The 26450-nt window shown below is 45.9% G+C and overlaps 3 protein-coding genes and 1 non-coding gene across 10 annotated transcripts in view; 3 read left to right on the plus strand and 1 right to left on the minus strand.

Moving 5' to 3' along the window:
• Window positions 1-4864, plus strand: part of SEC23B (SEC23 homolog B, COPII coat complex component) — a 34074-nt gene extending 29210 nt beyond the window's left edge. For all 7 annotated transcript variants that reach the window (XM_069547811.1, XM_069547814.1, XM_069547816.1 and 4 more), the window contains 2 exons: window positions 21-86; window positions 4423-4864. In XM_069547811.1, the coding sequence (XP_069403912.1) occupies window positions 21-86; window positions 4423-4512 (156 nt within the window). In that variant the 3' untranslated portion in view covers window positions 4513-4864. The remainder of the gene's footprint in view (window positions 1-20; window positions 87-4422) is intronic.
• Window positions 4865-6368: 1504 nt separating this feature from the next.
• SMIM26 (small integral membrane protein 26) lies at window positions 6369-8004 on the plus strand. The gene is made up of 2 exons (XM_069547818.1): window positions 6369-6549; window positions 7681-8004. The coding sequence occupies exons 1-2, from the start codon at window positions 6432-6434 to the stop codon at window positions 7845-7847; spliced, it is 285 nt and encodes a 94-aa protein (XP_069403919.1). The 5' UTR covers window positions 6369-6431; the 3' UTR covers window positions 7848-8004.
• Window positions 8005-9598: 1594 nt separating this feature from the next.
• On the minus strand, window positions 9599-9671 carry TRNAW-CCA (transfer RNA tryptophan (anticodon CCA)). Its single transcript has one exon. It is a non-coding gene; the product is annotated as a tRNA-Trp (tRNA).
• Window positions 9672-11727: 2056 nt separating this feature from the next.
• The window catches only part of DTD1 (D-aminoacyl-tRNA deacylase 1), a 76751-nt gene continuing 62028 nt past the window's right edge, over window positions 11728-26450 (plus strand). Inside the window, exons 1-4 of the mRNA XM_069547819.1 lie at window positions 11728-11978; window positions 16483-16573; window positions 18445-18680; window positions 25768-25874. Of these exons, the coding sequence (XP_069403920.1) occupies window positions 11777-11978; window positions 16483-16573; window positions 18445-18680; window positions 25768-25874 (636 nt within the window). The 5' untranslated portion in view covers window positions 11728-11776. The remainder of the gene's footprint in view (window positions 11979-16482; window positions 16574-18444; window positions 18681-25767; window positions 25875-26450) is intronic.

Here is a 26450-nt window from a genome sequence, read left to right on the forward strand (position 1 = left end):
TCTACTTTTTCTTTTTTAAGGCTCGATTTCTTTTGTCCAAAGTGAATCCATCTCAGACACACAATAACCTGTATGCTTGGGGACAGGTGAGTAACTGTCAGGAATTTGAGGAGGGGCCAGGCTACTTTTTTTAAAATGTTGCTTTTAAATTCTACAAATTGGAGGATTCCCTTGCAGTACAGTGGTTAGGACTCAGCGCTTTCACTGCCAGGGCCCAGGGTTTGAGCCCTGCCCTAGAACTAAGATCCTGCAAGCCACGTGGTGTGACCAAAAAAAAAAAAAAGAAAGAAACCCCAAAGTGAGAAAAAAAAAATGCTACAAATTGTATCCTTTTTGGCTCAGAGATAGTAATTTGGGTGTTTTGCTGGGAAGAAAACTTTGACTAATATAGAAATTTTCTGTTACCAACATTTTCAGTTTATAAGGTTTCAGTTACCTGAGAAAGTGGTCAGAAATAGTAATTCATGACTTTTGATTACACACCATTCTGAGTAGCCTGGTGAAGCCTCACACCTTCCTGTTCCCTCTCACCCGTGTTCTCTCTGTCTGGTGTATCCACACTGTCCACGCCACCTGCCTGTCAACACCTGTATAGGAAAACTTCAGTATATGCAGAGTTCCATTCTACCCATGTGTGGTGTCAGGCACTAGAGTCTTGGAACTTGTCCACTGTGGATAAGGGGGCGACTAGAGTCTACTGTGTAGGCTAGGGGCAGGGAGACATATGGATCCCCTTCTGGAGTGTACAGTGGAGTTCGATGGGTTCAGGCCAAAGGACCGGATGCTGAACTGTGACCTCCATGTGCTCCCCTCAGAGACACGCAGCGTCTCCCCAAGCCCTCCGCTTCCTGCTCTGTCTCCTCTCTGCTCCTGCTCACCACTACTCCTCCCTCCTCTTCACTTCTCAGCTCCAGCTTCCTTCTTTATCTGATTATTCCCAGCATTTATATCTCCCTCAGATGAGTCTTATTTTTCATTGTACATTCTTAGAGCATTCTTGGGGGTGGTAATTTTAAAAATTTATATGCAGTTGTATGAAATAACAGAGAGATCCCCTATACCTTAACCCAGTTCCCCCAGTGGTAACATCTTGCAGAGCTATAACTATCATAACCAGGATATGGACATTGATGAGGTCAAGATATGCATTTCCATCTCCACAGGGGTCTCTTGTGTTGCATTTTATAGTGACACTCACATTCCTCCCGCCTCCACCCTTTCCCTGACACCTGGCAGCTCTTCTCCTGGTTTCCATTTCTGTAATTTTCTCATGAAAAAGGTTCCACAGGGAACTATATTCAACATCCTGTAATAAACCGTGATGGAAAAGAGTGTGAAAAAGCTTATATTTACACATGTACATGTAGCTGAATCACTTTGCTGTATAGCAGAAACTTTTGCAAATCAGTGAACATGTAGGAAACCACATGGCACATAATCTTGGGGGACTGGCCTTTCTCCCCTCAGCATGCTTATCTAGAGATCCAGGTTGTTGAATATGTGGATAATTTGCTCTTTCATTGGTTGAGTAGTGTTCCAGTAGACATACTGCAGTTTATCATTCATCCATGAAGGACAGCTGTGGTGTTCACAGTTTCTGGCCATTAGGAATAAAGCTGCTGTAAACATTCTTGTACAAGTTTCTTGAACATAAGTCTTCATTTCTCTGTGATAAATGCCTAGGAGTTCATTAGTTGAGTTGGCTGATAGTTACACAGTTTTTAAAGAAACTGCCATACTCTTTTTCAGAGTGACTGTCTCCTTTTATATCCCCAGCTGCAGTGTATGAAGCGTTGTTTCTCTATCCTTGTCTGCATATGATGTTGTCATTATTCTTATTTTAGCTGTCCTGACAGATGTGAGTGGTATAACATTGTGGTTTTGATTTACATTTTCCTAATAGCTAGTGATGTTGGACATCTTTTTTGGTGCTTTCTCATCTTTGTGTCTTCTTCAGTGAAGTCTGTGTCTTTTGTCTATGTTTTAATTGGATTTTTTTTTAAACGATTGAGTTTTGAGAGTTAGTTATATATTCTTGATGCTAATCTTCTGTCAGATTCATGGTTTGCATGTGTTTTCTCTCACTTCTGGTTTGTGTATACATTGTCTTCACAAGGTCTTTGGCAAAGCAAAAGTTATTTCTATGAAGTGTGCTTTTTTTTAATGGATTGTGTTTTTGATGTCAAGAAATCTTTGTCTTACCCTAGATTCCAAATATCTCCTGTGACTTCTTTTACTTTAAATTTGCGTTTCAGTCTGTGATCCATTTTGAGTTAATTTTTGTATGAGATGTGAGGCTTAGGTTTATTTTTTGTTGACGGGTGTCCAATTGCTCCGGTACCATTACTTGAAAAGGCTACCTTTCTTCCATTGATTGCTTTTGCATATTTGTCAGAGATTATTTGGGCATATTTGTGTGAGTCTACTTCTGGGGCTTCTGTTCTGTCCTGTTGAAATATATTTCTGTCTCTCTACTAACACTATATAGTTCTGGTTATTGTAGCTGAATAGTAAATTTTGAAATCAGGTAGACTGGTTTCTGTTACTTTTTTTTCAAAACTGCCTTAACTATTCTGATTTCTTTGCATTTCCATATGAGTTGTACAATAATCTTGTATCTATTTTTAAAAAATCTTGCTGGAAGTTTGATAAGAATTGCATTGAACCTCTCTGTCAATTTGGGTAGAGTTGGCACCTTTATTGAGCTTTCCTATCTGTGAACTCAGTACATCTCTCCATTTATTAAGTCTGTTTTTATTTCTTTCATCAGTTTTTCTTTTTTTCTTGAGTGACTCTCAGTGATACTGTATTTTTAATTTCAGTATCCAGTTATTCATTGCTAGTACAGGTCTTTAACTTACAGTGGGATTACATCTGCATAAATGCATCATAAGTTGAAAATGCATTTAATACACCTAACCTGCCAAACATCATAGCTTAGTCTGGTCTACCTTAAATATGCTCAGAGCACTTATATTAGCCTATAGTGAGGCAAAACCATCTAATACAAAACATATTTTATAATAACACAAAATGTATTGAGTATCTCATGTAACTTATTAAATACTGAACTGAAAGTGAAAAGCAAGAGCAGTTGTCTGGGTCAGAATGGTTGTAAGTGTTTTAGTTGTTCACCCATGTGATTAGTGTGGCTGACTGGGACCTGCCTAGCATCACAGGAAACTGGGGCTGTGTATCACTAGCCTGGAAAGAGACCAAAACTCAAGATGTAAAATGTGGTGTATGATTTCTACTGAATGAGTATTGCTTTTATGCCATCGTAAAATCAAAGAATCATAAATCAGCAAGCATAACATAAAGTTATTTTTGTAGACTTGTGTCCTGTGACCTTCCTGAGTCACTTACTACATTTGAGGGTTTTTTGGTAGATTCCTTGGGATTTTTTACAGACTTCTCCAAGTAGGAGCAGTTTATTTCTTCCATTCCAATTCAAAACCTGTTACTTCCTTTTCTTGTCCTCTTATCTGTTTTCTGGGTCATTGATTTCTGCTCTAGTCTTTATTTTCTTCTGCTTGCTGTGGGTTTATATCTTTCATTTTCTGGGTTCTTGGGGGTAGGAGTTTAGATTATTGATTTGAGACTTTTCGCTTCTTCAGTGTATGCATTTAGTGCTTCAGAATCCCTTTGCAGCTCCACTTTTGCTGTGTCCCACAAGTTTTGATTGTTGTATTCTTGTTTTCATTCAGTTTGATACATTTTCTAAAATTTCCTTTGAGAGTTCTTTTTTGTCTTTTGGATTATAAGTGTTGTTTAGTTTCCAGAGATTTTCTCTTTGTCTTTAGTTATTGATTTTATTTTGATTCCATTGTGGTTAAACAATATACTTTGCATTATTTCAGTTTTTAAAAAATTTGATGGTTTGTTTTATGGGCTAGGATATGGTCTGTTTGGCCTGTATGTTCCATGGTCACTTGATTGGGTATTCTGCTGTTGGATAGATTTATAGACTGTTCTATAAATGTCAGCTAGGTCCTGTTAGTTGATGGTGATGTTGAATTCTTATATACCCCTGCTGATTATCTGTATAGTTCTATAAGTTTTTAAGAAAAGATGTTAATGTTTCTTACTCCTAATGGTGAGTTTGTTGCTCTTTTGAATTCTGTCATGTGGGAGCCAGCCCTGGAGGAGTCCTGAGAATTACACAGAGGATGAAGTAAGAGAGCATGTGCTCAGAACTGTGTAGTGGCAGGGATGGCCAGATCTTAGTGGATCAGGGAGGGTTTTGTGAGGAAACTATGCTTCACTTGAAAAAATTAGCTTGGTAGGGGATGGGCATGGGTGGCAGGAGTATTCTTGGCAGAGGGACAGCACTTCTAGTTTCCTGAGGGGAAAATCCCTAATTCATGAATTCTAACCAGCTTTTAAGATACCTGCCAGTAAACCCTTGTCGTTTCATTTCAGGAAACGGGAGCGCCCATCCTCACTGATGACGTTAGCCTGCAGGTGTTCATGGACCATCTGAAGAAGCTGGCTGTCTCCAGTGCTTGTTGAACTAAGGATATAGGCAGGGAATGGAAGAAAACATTGTCACTTTGTGTTCACAGTTGTTTATAAAGGCTTAACATTCCTCTTACTTGGCCAGTGGATTTTAATAAATAATCAAAGGAAGTGTTAGTAACTCTTTAGATTTTAATTTATTTGTATTCCTTATCTGTGCCCTTTTCTTACTCCATAAAATTATAAGGTCATAAACATTTTGGTATTGGTAGTTTATATGCTTTTTGTATCCTAACTTTTAGAGTCTGTATAAAATCAGAGCTAATGTATTTTGGCAACTTGCTTACATGAAAATCATAATGATCAGAAAGGAAATAAATCTGGATGAAGAAAGCACTGGTTAAAATAATGCTAATACATATTTGATTTCTGAAGTCTCTGTAAGTATTGAGTATGTTTTATGTAAATTCTCCAACAAGTAATTCCTGAACTTAATCTTCATTTACTGTCCAAATATTAACAGATAAGGAAACGTTAAGAAATAATGTGCAGCTGTTGAGGCCAAGTGGTCTGGAGTGGCACTGTCCCTCCCTCACCTGAGATATAGAGAACACATTGGTGGTTACCAGTGGAGGAGGGATGGGGAAGGGTGAAATGGATTAAGGGGGGTCTGTTGTGCTGTGATGGAGGGACACTAGGGGTTGTGGTAGTGAAGTCACTGCAGTGCATACAGCACTTGAATTATAGTGTACATGTGAAACGTTACAAACCAGCGTTACCTCAATTATAAAAATTCTAGCTGTTCTACCCAGTGGAGTTCATTCTTGTTTTGAGGTTATGTCCTCTTTTACATAGGCCCCTAATGGCTAAGATGGTAAACAATCTGCTTGGGCTGCAGGAGACCTGGGTTTGATCCCTGGGTCCAGAAGATCCCCTGGAGGAGGGCATGGCAACCCACTCTGGTATTCTTGCCTGGAGGATCCCATGGACAGAAGAGCCTACAGGGCTACACAGTCCATGAGGTCACAGAGAGTTGGAGATGACTGAGCAACTAACACACAATTGCTATGACAGCTGTCACCCAGTAATTTCTTTTGTTGGACTCCTCTGTTAGTTTCCAGGAGTAATAAGGACCTAATCTATAGTACAGGAAACTCTACTCGATACTCTGTAATGACCTATATGGGAAAGAATCTAGAAAAGGGGATCTATGTATATGTAAACAGATTCACTTTGCTCTACACCTGAAACTACACCACTGTAAATCAACTATATAACGATAAAAATAAGCGCCGGGGATTTCCTTGGCAGTCCAGTAATTAAGGCTCTGCTTCCAGTGCAGGGGTCTTGGATTCATCCCTGGTCAGGACACAAGCTAAGGGGTCCAAAAAAAAAACCCCCAAAACAAGTGCCACCTGAAGCTTTTGTAAGACATGCCGTTACAATTATGCAAGCTCCAATACTTTGGCCACTTGATGGGAAGAACTGACTCATTGGAAAAGACCCTGATGCTGGGAAAGATTGAAGGCAGGAGAAGGGGACGACAGAGGATGAGATGGTTGGATGGTGTCACCGAATGGATGGAGGAGTCTGGGCAAGGTCCAGAAGTTGGTGATGGACAGGGAAGCCTGGCGCGCTGCTGTCCATGGGGTCGCAAAGAGTCAGATACGACTGAGCGACTGAACTGAGCTGAACTCAGAGGTCTGCTTGAGAGAAGCTGTCATAGGCCGTCGTCACGTGGAAGGCAAGGTCGTGGGTTCCAGGCAAAAAGACGGAAGCCCTCGACCCCAGCCCAACACCTGAGTTCTTTCCGGGCGGGACGTCCGTACTACACGCCCCAGGATGCATCGGGGGCCAGCGCCGGAAGCGGCTTCCCAGAGCGGCTCTTCATTGGAGGCGGCGACGGTGACGCGCAGACCGGAAGGCCTGCCTTCACCCTAGACTAGGAGGAGTGTGGTGTACGCGGCGGTGTCATGCGGCCGGCGCAAGCCCTTAGTTGGTACCGGCGGATGTCAGTAGTTTACGGACTGGGCGCCTGGACCCTGCTGGGCTCCTTGATTTTTTTGAGTCAGAAAAAGAGCAAGCCGCCAGGTACGGCTCTCGGGCATGACCTCCGCAGACGCGCGGCCTTCCGTGGCCCGTGTCCGGGCGGTTAGCGGAAGTGGCTTCGCGGTGCCGCTTCCCCGGGTTTATTCTACGGAGCACTGGGGCGACTGTTTATCGTTATCATGGAACCAGGCAGGAAAGGCCTTTTAGAGCCTTTTCCCCCGACCTTAGTGAGTTATTGAACGAGGCCGTCCCTGTCCTCAGAATTTGAAGAATCTGCGAGGTTCCCAGTGAAATGTCAAAAGACACTAGAAGGTGGTTTAAAGTGGCGATGCTCCTATAGCATCAACCCTCCTCCCGTTCAGCGAGCAAAAGATTTCAGGACTTGAACCTGCTGGAGTATTGAAATTTTCCCAATAGATTCCCTACCAAAGAGGAAATCCTCCAGCTTTCAGAAATGGGCTGTAAATCTAGTTTCCTCCAGAGTAGGGGTTGCCTGGGGCTGAAGGCTAGAGTTGGTGGGGAGCGACTGCTAAAAAAATCAGGGTTTGTGTGTGTGTGTGTGTGTGTGTCTGGTATTCTAAACTTTATTTGGTGCTGATTGCACAGATTTGAAAAGACTAAAAACTACGGAATTATATATCTTAAGTGAGTTAAATGTGTATATGAAAAATATATTTCAGTAAAGCTTTTTATGGAAAAACTGTGCTGATGATTTCGTTTGGTGTTGAAAATTACCAGTGGCCTGAAAGTGTACATGTCCAGTATTGAGCGTTTTAAAACAATTATCTCTGAGTGGTCATTTGAAAAAAAAAAAAAAAGCACATTTATTTATTGACTTCGGGTGTCTTGGTTGTGGCATGTGGGATCTAGTTCCCTGATTAGGGATTGAAATGGGACCCCTTGCATTAGGAACTCCGAGTCTTAGCGTCTGGACTACCAGGGAAGTCCCCTATAGTGGTCATTTAAAAAAAAATTATTTAAAAAATTACTTTTGACAGACGATGGGTGTCAGGAATCTGATGGGATGGTGTAATTCTTACCTTAGCTTATTTAGTTTTCAAGACTATACTAATAATTCTAATGACTGCTGTATAGTTAGAAGTTAGTGATACTTTAATAAAAAAAGATTAAAAAGTTAATGATGCAGATGTTCCTTTTTTTTTTCTTTTTAAGGTGATAAAGTAGAACAAAAGGATGCCTCAAGAAACGAACTATTTGAGCCCCCAAAAGGCTTTTATGTGGAAACGATTGTCACATATAGAGAAGATTTTGTTCCAGTTACTGCCAGGATCATCAACTATTTGAAATCATGGACTGGTGGCCCTGGACCAAAATCATGATTGACTGCCGAACTCTGAAAACAGAACTTTGGTTCAGCATATACATTTGAGAGATACCTTGATTTCCACTTTCCACTTGTGAAAAGTGAATACATTTAAGTTTGCTGTAAAATAAAATAAAAAATAGGCAATAAATAGCCCTTTGAAGAAAAGTAAATTGCATATTCAGCGGGTGTCCTTCTGTATTCACAGGAGTGAAAGATTGAAGTGAAATATCATATTGAACTTTGTAAACTTGGTTTTCTGAAATTAGTTGATGTAACTTTATACTTCTTTCATATTGCTGTCAAACAGAGCTTTTGTGGTCCCTTTAAGATTAGGTTTGGGAAACCTCCATGTTTAGTTTGGGACTTGGAGCAGCCCTTTGTGTACTATGTGGGTGCTTGATAAGTGTATTATGAATTGGGACATAACTCCTGGATTCAGTAGACTCCATCTGTTCTTTAGTAGCAGCACAGATACCCTCATCCTTTCAGCTGATGTGGATTAAACCCCAACAGTGGCTACTAGTATTCTAGAGATGGGGGTACAAAGTGAGGACATCAGGGTCCCTGCCCTCTAGTGCTTCAGGGTTCTCTCCACTGGTCTCTGTTGGTTGCAAGTGACAAACCCACGCAAATGCATCTAAATCAGAAGGAGATGTATATGAAATACATGTATGGACGTGGAATTTCCTGGCAGTCCAATGGTTAGGACTTGGAACTTTCACTGCTGGGGGTCCGGGTTCTGTTGTTGGTTGGGGAACCGAGATCCTGTCTGCTGTGTGGTGCCAAAAATGGAAAAGAAAAGCTCTGTTTAACTTGGAAAAGTATCTCAGATTTTCTTTTCCTTGACGTTTTTGAAGGATTCCTCTAGTTACTCTGTAGTTGTTGTTGTTCAGTCACTCGGTCGTGTTGGACTCTGTGACCCCATGGAGGATGGCATGCCAGTCTTCCCTGTCCTTTACCATCTCCCGGAGCTTTCTCAAACTCATGTCCACTGAGTCAGTAATGCCATCCAGCCATCTCATCCTCTGTCGTCCCCTTCTCCTGCTCCCAATCCCTCCCAGCATCAGAGTCTTTTCCAATGAGTCAACTCTTCGCATGAGGTGGCCAGAGTACTGGAGTTTCAGCTTTAGCATCATTCCTTCCAAAGAGATCCCATGGCTGATCTTCTTCAGAATGGACTGGTTGGATCTCCTTGCAGTCCAAGGGACTCTCAAGAGTCTTCTCCGGCACCACAGTTTAAAAGCATAAATTCTTCAGCGCTCAGCTTTCTTCACAGTCCAACTCTCACATCCATACATGACCACAGGAAAAACCATAGCCTTGACTAGATGGACCTTTGTTGGCAAGGTAGTGTCTGCTTTTGAATATGCTATCTAGGTTGGTCATAACTTTTCTTCCAAGGAGCAAGCGTTTTTTAATTTCATGGCTGCAATCACCATCTACAGTGATTATGGAGCCCAAAAAAATAAAGTCTGCCACTGTTCCCACTGTTTCCCCATAGTATTTAACATTCCAGTTTACTATTTTGTAGTCTTTTCTGCCCAAATGACTGTTCCTTGTTCTCTACTTGAAACTTTCTCTTGTAGGGGAGGAAAAAGTTTTCCTCATTCTCTTCAGGTCTGAAAAAGTAAGGTGAAGGTGAAGTCGCTCAGTCGTGTCCGACTCTTTGTGACCCCGTGGACTGTAACCTACTAGGCTTCTCCGTCCATGGGATTCTCCAGGCAAGAATACTGGAGTGGATTGCCATTTCCTTCTCCAGGGGATCTTCCTGACCCAGGGATCGAACCTGGGTCTCCTGCATTGGAGGCAGACACTTTAACCTCTGAGCCACCAAGGAAGCAGTGATAGACAAATGAACTGGAGAAAAACATACAAATTTATATAGTTTTCAGCTACCCACTCCAGTACTCTTGCCTGGAGAATTCCTTGGACAGAGGAGGCTGGCATGCTACAGTCCATGGGGTTGCAAAGAGTCAGATGACTGAGCAACTTACACTTCACTTACATGACATGAGAGTCTTGATAAGGAGATGAAGACCTAAAGAAGCATGCCTGTGGTTGTGTGTGTGTGTGTGTGTGTGTGTATGTGTGTTTTTGTCATTAGGTTTGATGAGACATGAAGAATCATGGAGGAACATGACAGGTTAAGGAATATGAGGTAGGAAGTAAACTGGGGGAAACTGCAAAGCTTGTTGGTTCAGATTCTTCTTGGTGAGCTTTTGTCTTTGGAAATAAGACTTCTCCTTTCCTCCTGGTATAGAGGGGGTATCTCTCACATGAGAGTTTGTGACCTGTTTCAGGAGAGAAGGGTTGGGGTGACACAGGCTGAAACCTGGGACCTTTGACCTGAGTGCTTGCACCTGGACAGATGTTAACTCCAGCAACAGCATTCAAAGAACCTATAAGGGACCACAAATAACAGCACCCATGCACAGTCACAGTGGGGCAGAAAGGAATGTGGATGTGTGCTTAGTAGCCAAGTCATGTCTGACTCTTGGGATCCCGTGAACTGTAGCCTGTCAGGCTTCTCTGTCCATAGAATTTCCCAGGCAAGTATACTGGAGTTCAGAGAAGGCAATGGCAACCCACTCCAGTACTCTTGCCTGGAAAACCCCATGGATGGAGGAGCCTGGTAGGCTGCAGTCCATGGGGTCTTGAAGAGTCAGACATGACTGAGCGACTTCACTTTCACTTTTCACTTTCATGCATTGGAGAAGGAAGTGGCAACCCACTCCAATGTTCTTGCCTGGAGAATCCCAGGGACAGCAGAGCCTGGTGGGCTGCCATCTATGGGGTCACACAGAGTCGGACACGATTGAAGCGACTTAGCAGTAGCAGCAGCATACTGGAGTTGGTGCCATTTCCTTCTCCAGGGGATTTTCCCTGACCCAGGAATGGAACCCGAGTCTCCTGCATTGGCAGCCGAATTCTTTACCACTGAACCACCTGGGAAGCCCACAATTATGAAAACTAATATACAAAAAGACCATAAACTAGCTGCCATTTCTGAGGTGCTCAGCACAAAAGCAGGGCAGGGCAGACCCGAGTTTTGTTCAGGAATATCAGGAACCCCATTCCTGTGTATCCACCAGCACTATCAGACCGAAGAAGACACACTCAGAGGAGTTTTTTTTTTTTTTAATCTGTGACAATGATTGTTAGGGTAATATTTTTACAGTCCTTTGCAGCTTTCCAAGCACTTTTACACAGTGTATTTTATTCAAACCTTCTAATAATCCTGTGAGAGAGGCCAAATAGGATTAGAGAAGGAATTAGAATTACAGAATCATGTATCTCTGCAGGAAACAGGTAGGTCAAATGAGTACTTAAACAGTTTTTGTTGTTGTACTGCTCAGTTGTGTCCGACTCTGCGATCTCACGGACTGCAGAACACCAGGCTTCCGTCCTTCACCATCTCCCAGAGCTTATTCAAACTCATGTTCGTTGAGTCGGTGATGCCATCCAACCATCTCTGTTGCTCTGTTGCAGGAAAACTCCTGCCTTCAATGTTTCCCAGCATCAGGGTCTTTTCTAAGGAGTTGGCTCCTCGCATCAGGTGGCAAAGTTGAGCTTCAGCATCCGTCCTTCTAACGAATGTTCAGGGTTAATTTCCTTTAGGATTGACCTAAACAGTTAGATGGCTATTTTAGGCAGCAGATCTTCTGTCTGGTTTCTGAGGAGCTGCAGAGGCAGGAGGACAAGGGAAAAGGAATTTGGGAGGATCTGGGGTCAGAGGGGTGAGAAAACGGCAGGAGGAACACGGTTAGGATTAGGAATCAGGACAAAGCTGGGATGCAGGGATGACTGGCGGGATGTGAGCAGAAACAGCACCTGTGAGTCTGCCTAGGAGTGGGGGCCGGGAAAAGGGTGGAGTCTGGGCGGGGCTCAGCTCTGGGTGGGCAAGAACGGGGAGTGGCGGGGCCCACCGCGGGGCGGGGCTACATGGAGGGCGGGACCAACCTGCGGTGGGCGAGGCCGGCGGGGCCGCGCCGGGGCGCGTTTCCGGGTATCCCCGGCAGAGGGCGCCGGCCGCCGCGCCGCCCGCGGAGTCCCCGAGGCCGGAAGCCGCCCGGCGCCGCCCCGCTCGCCGCAGCCGCCGCCATGAAGGCCGTGGTGCAGCGCGTCACCCGGGCCAGCGTCACAGGTCAGTCGGGCGGGGCCGGGAGGAGCCGCCCTGACCCCGCGCCCGGCCGCCCTTGCCAAGGGTTCTCCCGGGCGCCGCCCCCGGGCGATCCCAGCCCCGCGGCCCCGAGCCCCCCCACCGCCCCTCTGTTCCCCGGCCCGCGGCGCTCTGCAAGGGCCGCCGGGTCTCCGCTGAGGGACGCGGAGACCATCGTCTTCAGCGGCGCTTGCTTTTGTTCGGAGCGCGGACGGCCGCGCTCCCGGGCGTCCCCCGGCCCGCCCTTCCGCGGGGTGTTGCTGGACTGCGCGTGGGGGGGGCGTCTCCGGAGCGCGCAGCTCCTCCCCAGCCGCTCCCCGCGGCGTTTGTGCCTTTCTCTACCTCCCCACCCCCCCGGGTTTTCTCCGTGTCCGGGTCTTCCTGGAGCTGGACGCCCCGCGAGGTGCGCGCTCCTGACAGGTGTTCGCCCCCGTGACCCGGGGAGACCCTGCAGCATCAGGAGGTGTTTCTTTCCGCCAGTCTCTCCTGGACCGAGCCACTCAGCCCTGTCTGTCTCTTGGTCACTTGTGGTCTAGTGTGGACATCAGGGGGCCAGATGACTAGTGGGTACAAGGGAATTGTTTCAAAACTCAGACAAGATCATAAAGATGTTAACATTTATTTATTTTTTGGAATGACTAACTACATTGTCTTCTAGTCTTTCCTATTCTTATTGGCAGAATTCTAGTATTGTTTCCCTTCAGGCACTTGTAGATAACCCTACCCTCAAGCCAGTGTATACCAAACGCGTGTTTTTGTGTCCAAGAAACTAGCTTTAAGAACAAAACAGCAAACTCCCCTAAAGAAACCATCAAACTCGGTAAAACCATATATTTAGATCTGAGATTCTACTTTTCAGAACATGATTTCTAAGGTGTTTTGGTAACTGGTTTGCGATATGGTCCTGGAGTAACGGGGGGGATAGTATAACTCTGGGGTTTATTGCCTTTTTTTTTTTTTTTGAGAAGAATTTTGCAGTCTGCTCAATGTGATCGTCATGAGCAGTGAGCAGACTTTGCAGAATGTTAAGTTTTGGTCCTAACCAACAACTCCATTGTGCCAACCTGATTAAAAACATGATTCTGTGAGATAAGCTGCATAGTTTGAATGATTTTAGTTTACTATTTAAATTACATGCTTTGGGTTAAAAACAACATAGAAACCATCCTGCATATTAAAAAAAAAAAAGAAAAAACAGGGAAGAGTGCTAACTGTGGTTAGGAGTTAATAAGGTGGAGTTCTCTCACAGTGCTGGAGGAGCCTTTGGTTAGCCAGGCCTTCTACTTGAATTACAACCGAGAGATTTTCTGATTCCTTTAGGATGTGACTGGCTCCACTGCCATGTGGCCTTTTGTGAGTGGCATTTTATTTCAAAGGCTCTAAAATGTCACTTCCGATTTTATGAGTGACAGAGTAGAATATTAGGAGTCACATTATGTAGTAGCCTCCTTTATGAACATGGTCGGGCACATTGATGCCTTAGCATGGTTATTGTGATCATCTAATTTTAAAAACTTTAAAATGATGGAACATTTCAGACATATTCATATGTTTACATGGATGGAACAGTACAGTAACCCCCATGTCTATCACTCAGCTTTTTCTTTAATTTTTATTGGAGTATAGTTAATTTACAATGGTGTGTTTCAGGTGCATAGCAAAGTGAATCAGTTACACATATACATACGTACCTCTTTTTTAAATTCGTCACTCAGCTTTATGAGCTGAAATCCGAATAGATTCATAGAATGTTGGAAAGAGATTGGTTGGGTTTGAATGGATTAATTAGGTGCTGAATTCTTCTCAAAGAAGAGGTCTTGTATGGTGCCAACATACATGGCATCAAATAAACTAAATTTATTTTAGCTTACTTATAAAATAAATTTTTATTTATACAAAATAAATTTATATTGACTAAATATCTCAGGTCTTTCCTAGCCCTGTGTTTTTTCCCTTAGAAATCCATTTGTCTATAATAAAACATCCCTAGGGAAGGACATAACTTCTCCAAAAGGAGAGTATCATTTCAAGGCTTTGGTGCATAATTTATTAGGACAATACCACATTATGAAAATGTTGAAACTCTTCACATAGTGATTTGAAACACTTCAAATAGTGATTGTACTTCTGAGGCTCTATCTAAGAAGTTGATTCTAATTATAGAAAAAGCTTTAAATTATAGAAAAACCAGCAGAGCCCAGAGGTCTCGTAGGGCAGTGACACTTCTCTGTATGATAGTGTCATGGTGGATACATGTCATTATACATTTGTTCAAACCCATAGACTGCACAGCACCAAGAGTGACCCTTGATGTAAACTGTGGACTTTGAATGATGACGTGTCCATGGAGGTTCATTGTTTGGAACAAATGTACCATCTGATGAGGGACGTTGGTGGTGGGGGGACTATCTGGGGGCAGGGAAACCTCTGTACCTTCTGTTCAATTTTGCTATGAACCTAACACTATGCTATACAGGAAAGTCTGTTTAAAAAAAAAGGACTTTAGTGTACAAAGATTTTCACCATGGTGTTATTTATTGAGGTGAGAACTTGAAAGCAAGCCATTTATCTGGCCAAATAGGATGGTTAGTCCGTCCATGGATAGAATGCAGCTGTTTAACAACTAAAAGATGTTTAGGAAAAGCTCATAACGTGAAAACATGCCCATGTGCTGTTAAAAGATGAGGCACAAAAATTTATATACAATATTATTTGGTAGTTGAGAACAAATATGGAGTAAAATCTGTGAGTAGAGGAAATCTCTAAAGGAAATCAATCAGTAACATACTAAAGTGCTTGTCTTTGGGTGTTCTGTGTTTTTTTCTTCTTTCCTGTTTTTTAAAAAAATTTCTATAATGCATATGGCATTACTTTAATGGTGGACATAGTTCAATAATCATTTTTTCAGTTTTAAAAATATACTCTGGGGAAAATTTTAAAAATATTGATACTGTAGGAAAATAACATGGATTTAATTAAAGAACAAATAGAGCCAAAGTTTTCTAAAGCCATACAAACAGGCAAATGTGTTTACTGCTGAGTGTTTACTGCTTATGTCAGGATAGATGATTTTGGTTTCGTATTTTGAGTCAGTGGTTTGTCACTCATAGTCCATTATAAAAAAAAAAAAGCACAGAAGAAAATATTAAAATGTTTGGTTTTTTAAGCATAAAAATAGGAGACGTTAAGCTGTAAAAAGAGTTTAAGGAATAAGTCGAGGCATGTACTTTCCTGGTTTCTGACTGTCAGATGGTCCCTTGTCAGATGCCTACAGGAATGAGGGGTTTCTCATTCTTTCCTGAGCTTGCAGGATGTGGGACATGGCACAGTATGTGATGCCTTGTCAGGAACATTTGTGGATATTATTATCCAGCAGAAGCAGACAGACAGCAAAAACATGGCAGAGTTGACCCTTCTCTGGATTGGAACACTAGGTCAGTACAGACTAAACTAACCAAACATCAATAATCCAATGAGCTTCAGTAACGAGTTGGCCCTAAAATTGAAAATTATGAAGATAAACATCTGAAATATGGCTTTAGTCTGACCCCTGTAATAATGTTTCTTGCTTAAGTCGTGTGCCGCCATTGATGAAATGGGGGTGTGGTGTACTTGTTGTTTAGTCCCTAAGTCGTATCTGACTCTTGCAACCCTGTAGACTGTAGTCTACCCAGCTTCTCTGTCCATGGGATTTCCCAGGCAAAAACACTGGAGTGGGTTGCCATTTCCTTCTGGGGATCTTCCTAGCCAAGGGGTGGAACCTGCATCTCCTGCATTGGCAGGTGGATGCTTTCCCACTGAGCCACCAGGGAAGCCCAGAGTGTACAGTTGACTCTAAATACACGCAAATATTTGAAATAGAAATCTGTGCACAGAGAATTTTCTTTTTTATGGGTAGGGTGCATCATTCAAAGAGATTTGGAGGTTATTGGCTTATAATGCAACATTTAATAAACTGGGAAATAATAGAAGTTTGCTGACTTGAAGCTTAACTTTTAAGCTGTATTTTTTATGTATATTTCTCTTTTCTGCAGTTAGTAGAGGAATCATTTATTTTCTATGACATAAATGTTTTTGCACTCTGTATTGTGTTACCCAGTTTGCTGATTTTCAAGAAAAGCAAGTACTTCCTTTCTGAGAACTAACAGAGCTAAGCTGGATTCTCTGGGAGGAGAGCTCCGTTGTTACAGATGGGCAGACTCAGAGAAAATTTCAGGTGTCTTGCTCATAGTAACGCAAATGAACATGAGGCCTGAAAATCGTGTGCCACAGTTGCTCACTTCACACCTCATTCATTCCAGATGTAAAATCAGAATGGGCAGCTATGATCATCATACTGAGTTAATGTAAGCTCTTATATGTTTCAGTACCTAGGGCCTTTGCCAGAGAAGTTACAAGTGCAGTGTTTGAGTTTTCCTGTGGATACTCAAACGTGCTTCATGGCACCTGTCTTGTTCTGAATCTCTTTTCCCTTTTGTTGCCTTGCCAGTTGGAGGAGAGCAGATAAGCGCCATTGGACGGGGCATCTGCGTGTTGCTGGGTATTTCCTTGGAAGATACGCAGAAGGAACTGGAGCACATGTAAGAGGCATCTTATCTTGCATTCCACATCACTGCTGTTCTGGTGGGACACGTGCTGGTTGTCCAGCTAGCTGGCTAGTTCTTTATATAATATGTACACACAGATGTATACATGTATGTATATATAGGTACTTCCCTGTTGGTCCAGTGGCTGAGACTTCGTGCTCTCCATGCAGGGGGCCCCAGGTTCAATCCCTGGTCAGGGAACTAGATCTCACGTGCTGCAACTGAAGATCTTCCATATGCCAAAAAGAAGATTGAAGATCCTGTGACGTCAGTGGCGGGCTGGAGCACAGCTCAGCCTCTGTCCCTGTGTGCTCTTGCAGCCTCTAGCCGTTCTCCTAATGCAAACACGGAGCCTCTTTTCTTATGAATAGTTTATGTTTCCAGTTTGAGATGCACTGTCTGGGCCCCGTTACACATGTCAGAAATGCTCAGTTGTTCACTGGACACATGAGGATCTACATGACAGTTACCTGCTGTCATGCACGTGTGTGTAGCACAAAGCCTGACTCCAGACTAGAACCTGGGCCGCCTGACCTGGAAGCCGGTGCTCTCTCTTCTGAGGTGGGAGCTTTGTCACTGTTGTTGCCTGACTGGCCTGTCCTCATGTTTCCTCTCCCCAGCACCACCTGGCACACTTTCTTCCGAAGCTTGGATCTGTTTTCTCTCTGCCCTTTGGTGCCCAGAGCAAAGGTGCAGCAGCGCCCAGTAGTCCCTTTTGTGTTAGGTTGAAAACTAGACTTGGAACCGAATTCCTGCTAAGGTGTTACTGACTGGCAAGGACCATTCAGTACCACTTCACGAATGTCGGTGTTTCCATAGCTGTCCCTTAGATACACAGGAGGCGGGGGTGGTGTAGTGGCTAAAAGCTGGGGCCTGGGAGCTAGTACGTAACTTGGTGGTTCAGAGAGAGGACTCGACAGAAGGTGGACCTCAGCCATGGAGAAGGGGCCATGGACATGTGCCCTGCAGAGGGTGCCTACAAAAGTGGTGGCGAGTGAGCATTTGTAGAGGCTCTGAACATGTCTTCAGCATCATGCACACAGGTGGGTTCAGAGGGTGAATTGCAGCTTTCATGGAGGTAGTTGTTTGTTATTTGTCTCAAGTCCGACCTTATAAATGTTAGCCAGTCTTCTTCCTTGCTGAGGTGGGTGTCCTTTGTCATTCCCACATAGAGGGAAAGCCGTCTGGCTATAAGGAGCCTGTGATATGGTTGTCAAAATGTCTCTCCCCAGATCTTCCTGCATTTCTGCACTGACCATGAGTTTTCTCCAGGGTATTTGCTGAATTGTTAAAAAGGGTCATCATTTACCCCTGTGTAAAGATTGAATTCTCTAGAAAATAGAACTGAGCTCATGTTTTGATACAGCCCCAGCTTGAAGGAGCAGATAGTGAAGAATGGCTCGTCATCTCAGCTCCGGTTCCCACTGGAAGCTGCTGTGAATTAGAGGGGCTGATAAAAGAAAATAAAGGACTGTTATTATCCCATTACTGAAGGGCTCAGATGGTAAAGAGTTTGCCACAATGCGGGAGGCCCAGGTTAGATTCTTGGGTGGGGAAGAACCCCTGGAGAAGGAAATGGCAACCCACTCCAGTATTCTTGCCTGGGAAATCCCGTGGACAGAGGAGCCTGGCAGGCTACAGTCCACGGGGTCCAGAAGAGTCTGACACAACTTAGTGACCAGCACTTTCACTTTTTACTGATGAGGCGCAGGGAGGAAAGGAACTTGCCCAAGGTCATCCGTCCTCTAGGCGATGGAGCCAGCACAGTGTCCCCCGTCTGCAGAGCATCGGTGACATTTTAGGGGCATGGGTATGTCTGGGGTCTTGCGGTTCTCTAGGTAGTTCTCACCCGGCTTTTCCCCCAGGGTCCGGAAGATCTTAAACCTGCGTGTGTTTGAGGATGAAGGTGGGAAACACTGGTCGAAGAGCGTGATGGACAAGCAGTACGAGGTGCTGTGCGTCAGCCAGTTCACCCTGCAGTGTGTCCTCAAGGGGAACAAGCCCGACTTCCACCTGGCCATGCCTGCAGAGCAGGCTGAGTCCTTCTACCAGGGCTTCCTGGAGCAGCTGCGCAAGGCCTACAGGCCGGAGCTCATCAAAGGTAGGTGGGGTCCCCCAGGGAACAGGATGGGGCAGTGTCCCCAGGACATTTTCCAGCAGGGGACCAACAGTCTGCAGATGGAACATTTCCTTTCCAGAAAGTTCGCTGTTTATGTTTATTCTTTATTTTTTTTGTAATTGGGGTATAATTGCTGTATAATGTGTTCGTTTCTGCTTTACAACAGTGAACCAGCTATATGTATACATATGTGGCTTCCCAGGTGGTTCAGTGGGTAGAACCTACCTGCCAGTGCAGGAGACGTGAGAGATGCGGGCTCAATCCCTGGGTGGGGAAGATCCTCTGGAGGAGGAAATGGCAACCTACTCCAGTATTCTTGACTAGAGAATCCCGTGGACAGAGGAGCCTGGTGGGCTACAGTCCATGGGATTGCACAGTCGGGCCTGACTGAAGTGACTTAGCACACACACATACATGTATCCCCTCCCTCTTGGACCTCCTTCCCACCCTACTCCATCCCACCCATCTAGGTCATCACAGAGCCCTGAGCTGAGCTCCCTTGTGCTGTGTAATAGTTTATTATTTTGTTGAAACTACACTGGAGCCGCTACCGCTGCCGCTGCCATGTGTGTCCTCTGAAGGCCACGTGGTGCCGCTTACCCTTCTCCGTGCTTCTCTCCACGTTTGAGGTGTGTCGTGGCGCAGCAGCGCACGGGAGGCGGGGCGCTTTGTTTTGGTTGTTCAGCCTGCCTGATGAGAGGAATGCAACTGCCCGCCGCAGAGGGGAGTTGCATGTTCTCTTAAATTTCTAGGGGCCATACTAAAAACAGGAAAAAGAAACAAGCGAAACTAGTGCGCAGGACAGCCCCGGGGTTCTGATTTGACCCCGCAGTCAGTGTAGAGAGTTCCTGATGAGCTCTCCCTTCCCTGCCTCGTACTGAAGCTTTCCTGCTCACGGCGCACCTCTATCTAGGCCCACCCGTTTCCAGCACCCACTGGCCGTGTGTGGCTCTCTGCTGGCGTGTGAACAGTGTAGACTCAACTGCTGGTTGTGGGAGATGCCAGCCAAGCTTCATCGACCAAGAGGGAGCCTAGAAAATGCCCGAGAAGAGTGGGCCTGGTCTGTAGAGAACTGTGAACCCAACTGATGAATTTTCTTCTGAGGGCCACTCGCCTCTAGTCTGTTTTCATGTTTCAGGGGACGAGTTGCATGTAGACCATCCTAGTGTGCCTTTTGCTTCAGCTACTGGGAAAGCGTATTTAGCCTCCTTTGGTGATGACCCTCAGGGTGGGACCGTAGGATGACCACTTCTGTGTCTGATCAACCACAGCTGTGTCTGCTGCTGCTGTCAGCCTCCTGTAGACATTCAGCTGTTGTCACCAGTTAATTCTGTAGTTTTTCCTATTCTTTAACTTTCTCTCTCTGGGTTAAACAAACCCAGGTCCCTTTGTTATTGGGCCTGTTTTCAACCATAAGTGATAAACGTCACGACCTGACTCTGGAGTTTTGTAGCAGAACCCCACCTCAAGGGCCGTCAGCTCCTCAGATCGGTTGTGTTCAGAGGAGTTTTGTCCCAGCTCCTCACTGGTATTTCTTTTAATTTAAATTTTCCTCTTATGTGAAGTGTCCATTTACCAAAAGGACAGATGGGTTCCATGTGATCAGGACCCTCCCACTTTAAGTCAAGTCCTGCCCTTTACTTGGGTCCTGGTAGAGAAGGATACACGTACCTCGTCTGGGAACATCCCAGTTTAGAATTCCATGGACAAGTCTGGTTGTGGACGTCCACTGGGGTCCTCTGTCTGACATGGCTTTGCTACAAACAAAGTTCTTCCCCCAGTTAGCAGTTCAGTGCTTTGAATAATGATGTTTCTTTGCTGAGCCAGGGATTAACTGCTGCCAGCATTGTGTCATCTGCCTGCCGTGTAGAATCATCCCATTTCTGAGTAACCTCAGATGTGTTTGAGGCTGCACCAAGTTCCTTAGAAGGATGAGCACCAGGAATATCACAGAAGCACGGGAGAGAGCCCTTTCTGTGGGCCATGAGTGATGGTTGTCAGGGAACGCGTGGGTGAAAACAAGGCCACTTTCATCTAAGCCCTTCATCACGAGTGTTCCATGTACCGTTAAGTGCTTTGTGTTCCTGAAAACAGCTCTTACTTTTTGAAAAGATGTGTATTTTGTCCAGGTCATTATGTGAAGTGCCTGAAGCAGTGTACTGTAAACACTATAATTTTATAATGGATCAGAATTTAAGCTTATGGGATATGATGCATCAGATCATTTTGATGAAAAGCCAACATGGATGATGCCAGGGGTTTTAATCAGAATTTATTTTCAGCTCCTTTGGGCTTTCAGAGGCCCTACAGTTATCTCCCATGCCTCGCTTGCTCTTCTGTAGTGGAACAAAGTGGAGGGAATGTTTTACATGCTCACTGTTGTTGGGTTAATTTTGAGATTCTGGCTTTCACCTTCAACGTGGAAAGTCCTCTGTGAGCTGAAGGAACATGAACTGCTGAATACATTTTCTTTCTTGAAAGATTTTCAGGGTCTCTTCAGTGACTTTAAGACAATGTAGTTTAATTTGAAAATTAAAAAATTTAACCCTGATGCCAAGAAATGAAAAAGAAATGACCAGTTCTTTTGAGATGTAATTGACCTGTAACACTGTTAGGTTTAGTGACTTGACGTATGTATGTGCTGTGAAATGACCACAAGTTGACATCCATCCCCTCCCAGGTTGCATGTCTGCATCCCTAAGAGCTAAGTGCCCAAAACACACCAGTTTCTTCTAAGTTGCCTAATACCCTTTCCCCACGTAAAATACCCTGCCCTTCTAACCCTCCTGGCTTCATGTGGCATGGTCTCAGGTCCCCAGTACCTCAGGAAACACGATGCTTTTGCCCCTCGCTCCTTCACTCTTTGTTCTCAAGATGCGTGTACTGCTCTCATTTCCTGTGCCTTGACGGTTTGGATGTGTCCTCCTCCTCCCTGTTTTTGTGCCAGTTGGAAGCTGCTGCTGCCTCTGATCCTGGGAAAGATCTTTCAGAGCCTAGCTCAGGCCTCTCTTTAAGTGCTGTGTTTGGTACCGGTGTTTCATCTTTAGCTTTTAGGCGTGATTGTGCTGTCACTCTGTTTTAAGCTAATGAATCAATGGACTTGTTTACAATGTGATATTTTCTACTAAATCCAGTATTTTCAAGTTAGAAACAAACAAAAAAAGACTATCTTCATCACGATTTTGTAGGTCAGGAATCTTGGAAGGGCTTGGCTGGGCAGTTGTCCCAGACCCAGATCAGCCTGAGGGGTTTCTTGGCTCAGATGATAAAGAATCATCCTGCAGTGCAGGAGACCTGGGTTCGATCCCTGAGTTGGGAAGAGTCCCTGGAGGAGGGCCTGACAACCTACTCCATTATTCTTGCCTGGAGAATCCCATGCGGCGGGCTGCAGTCCATGGGGTCACAAAGATTTGGACATGACTGGGCAGCTAACACAGGGGCTGCCCTGCCTTCATGGTGGAAACCCGTGGCGGGGTCTACGCTGCCAGGTGGCGGCCACGGTGCTGGCTGGGGCTGGGGCTGGGGATCAGCTTCTGGGACAGCCTCTGTTCATCTTGTTTCTGTGCCCCGCCTCATCTGATTCCCCTGGGCTCCCACGTTGCTTGGCTTCTCCCAGCCTAGCCGTGGTGCCTGGCTTCCCCGACCAGAAGGGGATGCTTCAGGGAGCAGGAAGTGGAAGCGCCAGCCCCACAGACAGGCCTGGAAAGTGGCCTGTGTCATGCCCCACGTGCTGTTGGTCAGGGCAGTTACTCAGCCACCCAGATTCTGGGGGAAGAGTGGAGACCCGCCTGCGGTGGAAGAAACGTCAGAGTCTGTGACTATCTTTCATCCTCCGCAGTTCACACCTCTGCTGTTCTCAGAGGGTTTTTCTCACCCTCTGCCTTCCCTTCAAATACTTGCTTTGGGGGAGAAACCCAGTGCACAAATCCTTAGTCCTCCCCTCTCTTGCAGAACGAGCCTGAGGCTCAGGGCGCTTCATGGACACCCCCAACCTGAGTGGGCTTCGCCGGATGCTGAGTTCTCATGTGGTGCCCTGCAGCCCCACCCCACCTCCTACCCAGGAGCCTCCATCCTTTAGCTGAATGCTAAAAGTACCGCGTAGCGGGTGTCCTTAACCATTCTCAGAGTTGAGTTCTGAGCATGTGTTGCTTTTATAATTAGGAAACAAAAATAAATGTGATACCAGAATGGGACAGTTGAAAAGAGGGATCTCCACTCTCCAGCATCTTGTTCCCACTCTTAGCCGTTTTGTGCTCAGTCCAGGAAAGCGCTTACCTGTCAGCTTTGTTCAGCAAATCAGAAGCCTTCACAGGATTAAAAAGAGCTACGTATGTATTCCCTGCAGGTCTGATCCGTGGTGGGTGGCAGAGAGCTAGAGGAATGTGGAAGGTTGTTTAAAGAGTGCAGGAGACTTCTGACTGCCCTCTACCCCCTCATCCCGACCCATATTCCCTCTGGGCATTTCCCAGCCCTGACAAGTTCATCTTGCAGAGAAAGTGCCCAACGAAAGAAGACCACATCGAGTCTTTCCTTCATGGTTAGGGTTTGATTTTTTATGGGTTTGCTTAATTTTCTTCTCTTTTTACTATTAATACTTAAAACATTTTCATCACATGAGTAAACTTTCAGTGGAAGCCTGTATTACATACTTTGGCCAGTGCTACGATGCCAGAGGCATTACTGTTCGTGTAAATCTAGGAATTCTCGATGGGGGAATCACATCTTTGTTGAGATCTGAATCTGTAGACCCTGAGTCCATGAAGTTTTTTAAACTATTCCTGCTTCCCCTGCTGAAAGATTCAAACTTTTCCTTTCATGCTCAGTCATTTCCTGTCTTTGGCTGGTGACCAGGGTGAAAGGAGTTTCTTTCCACCTATACCTGTGTCTTATTTTTAAAAAATTGCCTTTAGGGACTTTCCTAGTGGTCAAGTGGCTAAGACTCTGAGCTCCCAATGCAGGGGGCCCGAGTTCGATCCCAGGTCAGGGAGCTAGATCTCATGTGCTGTCACTGAGAGTTCATATGCCACTACTAAAGAGCTTCCGTGATGCGAGGAAGATGAAAGAGCCTGCATGCTGTAACGAAGCCCTGGTGCAGCCAAATGAATGCATACATACACACATAGATATACATATAAAAAAAGAGTGACCAGGTTTCCTGCATGCTGATTTGCTGGGCCCTGAGCCAGTGCCCTGTCTGTACTCACATGCACGCTCCTTGTGGTGGCTGATCATCCTGAAAGACACCAGGCCACAGAGAGGCAGGGTGTGGCTTCCTGGTGGAGGTCGGCAGGCTGTCAGGTGTTGACATCGGGACTTTAGGGACTTTAGGCTGGACAGCAGCCTTTGTGGAGCGCTGTGGTTTGTGGCTGGTAGGGCCCTTGGACCCTGCAGGGTTGGCCCCAGTGGGGAGTGTTCCTGCTGGAAACATGTGGGACTTATATTTCAGAGCAACCTGATTATATCACCACTGGAGCCCAGATGTAGTTTTGTAGATAAGTTCCTGCCTTTTGACATTATTATTTTTTTTAATGTTTTTATTTTTCCTAACCATTGTAATTTTTCTTGGGGACTTTACTCTGTGAGCTGGACTGGGAAAAAAAAAATTACCATTTTAAGACTCTTTGAAACATGTCTTTGGATTTATTGTCCGTATCAGTGGAAAGGCGCACAATAGTTCTGTTCTTAACTGAAGAAAAACAGGCAAAGAAAATAAATTTCTTGCTACTTAGAATGATAAACGGGGTGAAGCATATGCTGTATATCTTGGCAACAGAAATTCAAGGTCGGAAATAATTCCTTTCCTCCTGAGCCTGCCTTCAGCTTCCCTGAGGAGAGCAGCGGCTGAAAGTTGCTCCTAATTATAGCCATAATTTTTAGCCTGCAATTAAACACATGATTTCCTCCCCAGCTGATGTCTTTTTAGCTTTCCTGACAGGGGTAGCACAAAAGCTCTGTGGATCTGAACGGCCACTTTAATCTAAGTGGAGGCCACAGGAAGCCACCGTCATCCGAGCACGACTGGCTGCCCAGCGGGAACTAGAGCCATGCTGCCTCTAAAAATGGCGGGCAGCGTGTCCTCTCTTAGTCGCCTGCGCCGCTGCCCGAGCCTGTTCTTCCGGGACCTCCATGAAGTCACGGATCATTGGAGGGGCCCCTTGCTGCTGCAGTGGCTTCGGTGTCCGGGGGCCCCGGGGCTGAGCCACTCTGGAAGGGGGAGCCCCAAGGGGCTCCTGGGCTGCCTTCTCCTTGGCCTGTCCCCCAGAGGTTGTCCGTCCTGTGAAGGGTGCTCCATGTGAAGCGAGGGCTCCTCCCCAGGGGACTGTGGGGACCACCGGAGTGAAGAACCAAGCAGGTGTCCCTTCTCCACGTCTTGAGAGCCCATCTGAGCTGCAGTGCACCGTGACCCCAGGGGTGGGCCGGCAGTCATGGTTCCTCAGGCCGTGATGTGGAGAGCAGGCCCTGACTGCACACGGGAGCACTCCCCTGCTCCTGCAGCTTGCATCTCAACCTCGGTCCTCTCGCTGGTCTCCCTGTGTCACAGGAGGGATGCGGAGGCCTCAGAGCTGGCTGGGGCCCTGAATCCCGTGGCCTTTCAAGTCCTGTGCCCTGTGGAGCCTCCTCCAGGGAGCCCCTCTCACTCCCTTTCCATCTTCTAAGGAGGGGCTGGGGACCTCTCACCCTTCTCTGGCCTCCAGGGTCAGGATTCTCAAGGTCAAACAGTGCTTTCATCAGCCCCCTGTGCCCATCTGTCCCCCGACGAGACCCTAGGACACTGGGCTGTCTGCCCCAAAGTGGAATTCCAGAGTTGTGGTGTTGGTTCAACTTGAACTTGACCAAATTCTTTGCCCTCCAAAGTGTTGATACACTTCATGTCCTCATGGCTCCACAGTCCTGTTAACGCATGATTTCCCCGGCCCACCCGCTTGCCAGGGCTGCAGGGCACACAGGGCCCCTCTGCTGTGTGTGGTCTTGTGTCTCCCTTATCCCGGGGCTGGCCAGCCCTGCTCCCAGGTTTCCGATTGTGCTGATCGCAGAGAGCCTCTTGTGATGGCTGCCATTGCTCTTACAGATGGCAAGTTCGGTGCCTACATGCAAGTTCACATTCAGAACGACGGGCCTGTCACCATAGAACTGGAGTCTCCAGCCCCTGGTGCTGCTGCCTCCGACCCGAAGCAGGTAAGCCCAGAACCAGGGACGCCTTCTGGCTTTGACTTAGTTCCTGGAGCTTGTCTCAGTCTGGGGTGGAGACAGCTCTTCACTGCATGAACCTAGGGTTTTGTTTTCCTACATCCTTTCCCAAGGACACACCTGTTGTCCTGCATCTCCTCTGTGCTATGGCCTGGCCACCTCCTGACTCAGAATCCGTGGCACTGCCCAGTCCCTCCTCCGGGCAGCTCCGGGGTGGTGCTGTGGCACCTGCTGGCCACTGGGTGGCAGCAGTGGAGCGGCATAGCTCCCCTTGCCCGCAGCTCCGGTGCCCAAGTGTGGAATGTGTGTGGAGTGGGTTTATCCCAGGTGTGGGTACATGTGCTACCGGAGGTTCTTTCTGAATCCTGTTTCCTAAAGCAACGTCTGACCTGGATTTGCTGCCAACTCTGTCAGCCTTCAGAAAAAAATTTAATTCAAAGAGAAAAAGGAAATCTGGGCTAGCCCTTGTGTGCTGTGGGCTTCTGGTAGGTGCTTAGTGCTTCTGAAGGCTGTGATTAACGCATCCACTTAGTGACCTTTGAGAGGCAGGTGGGCAGGAGGCAT

This window comes from Ovis canadensis, chromosome 13, assembly GCF_042477335.2.
Source record: "Ovis canadensis isolate MfBH-ARS-UI-01 breed Bighorn chromosome 13, ARS-UI_OviCan_v2, whole genome shotgun sequence".
NCBI lineage: Eukaryota > Metazoa > Chordata > Mammalia > Artiodactyla > Bovidae > Ovis > Ovis canadensis.

Bases quoted from the DNA above. Each gene is read 5' to 3' on its own strand.
- SMIM26 (XM_069547818.1), top strand. From the start codon at position 6,432: ATGCGGCCGGCGCAAGCCCTTAGTTGGTACCGGCGGATGTCAGTAGTT. The intron at 6,550-7,680 runs GTACGGCTCTCG...TTTCTTTTTAAG, and splicing joins GAAAAAGAGCAAGCCGCCAG to GTGATAAAGTAGAACAAAAG.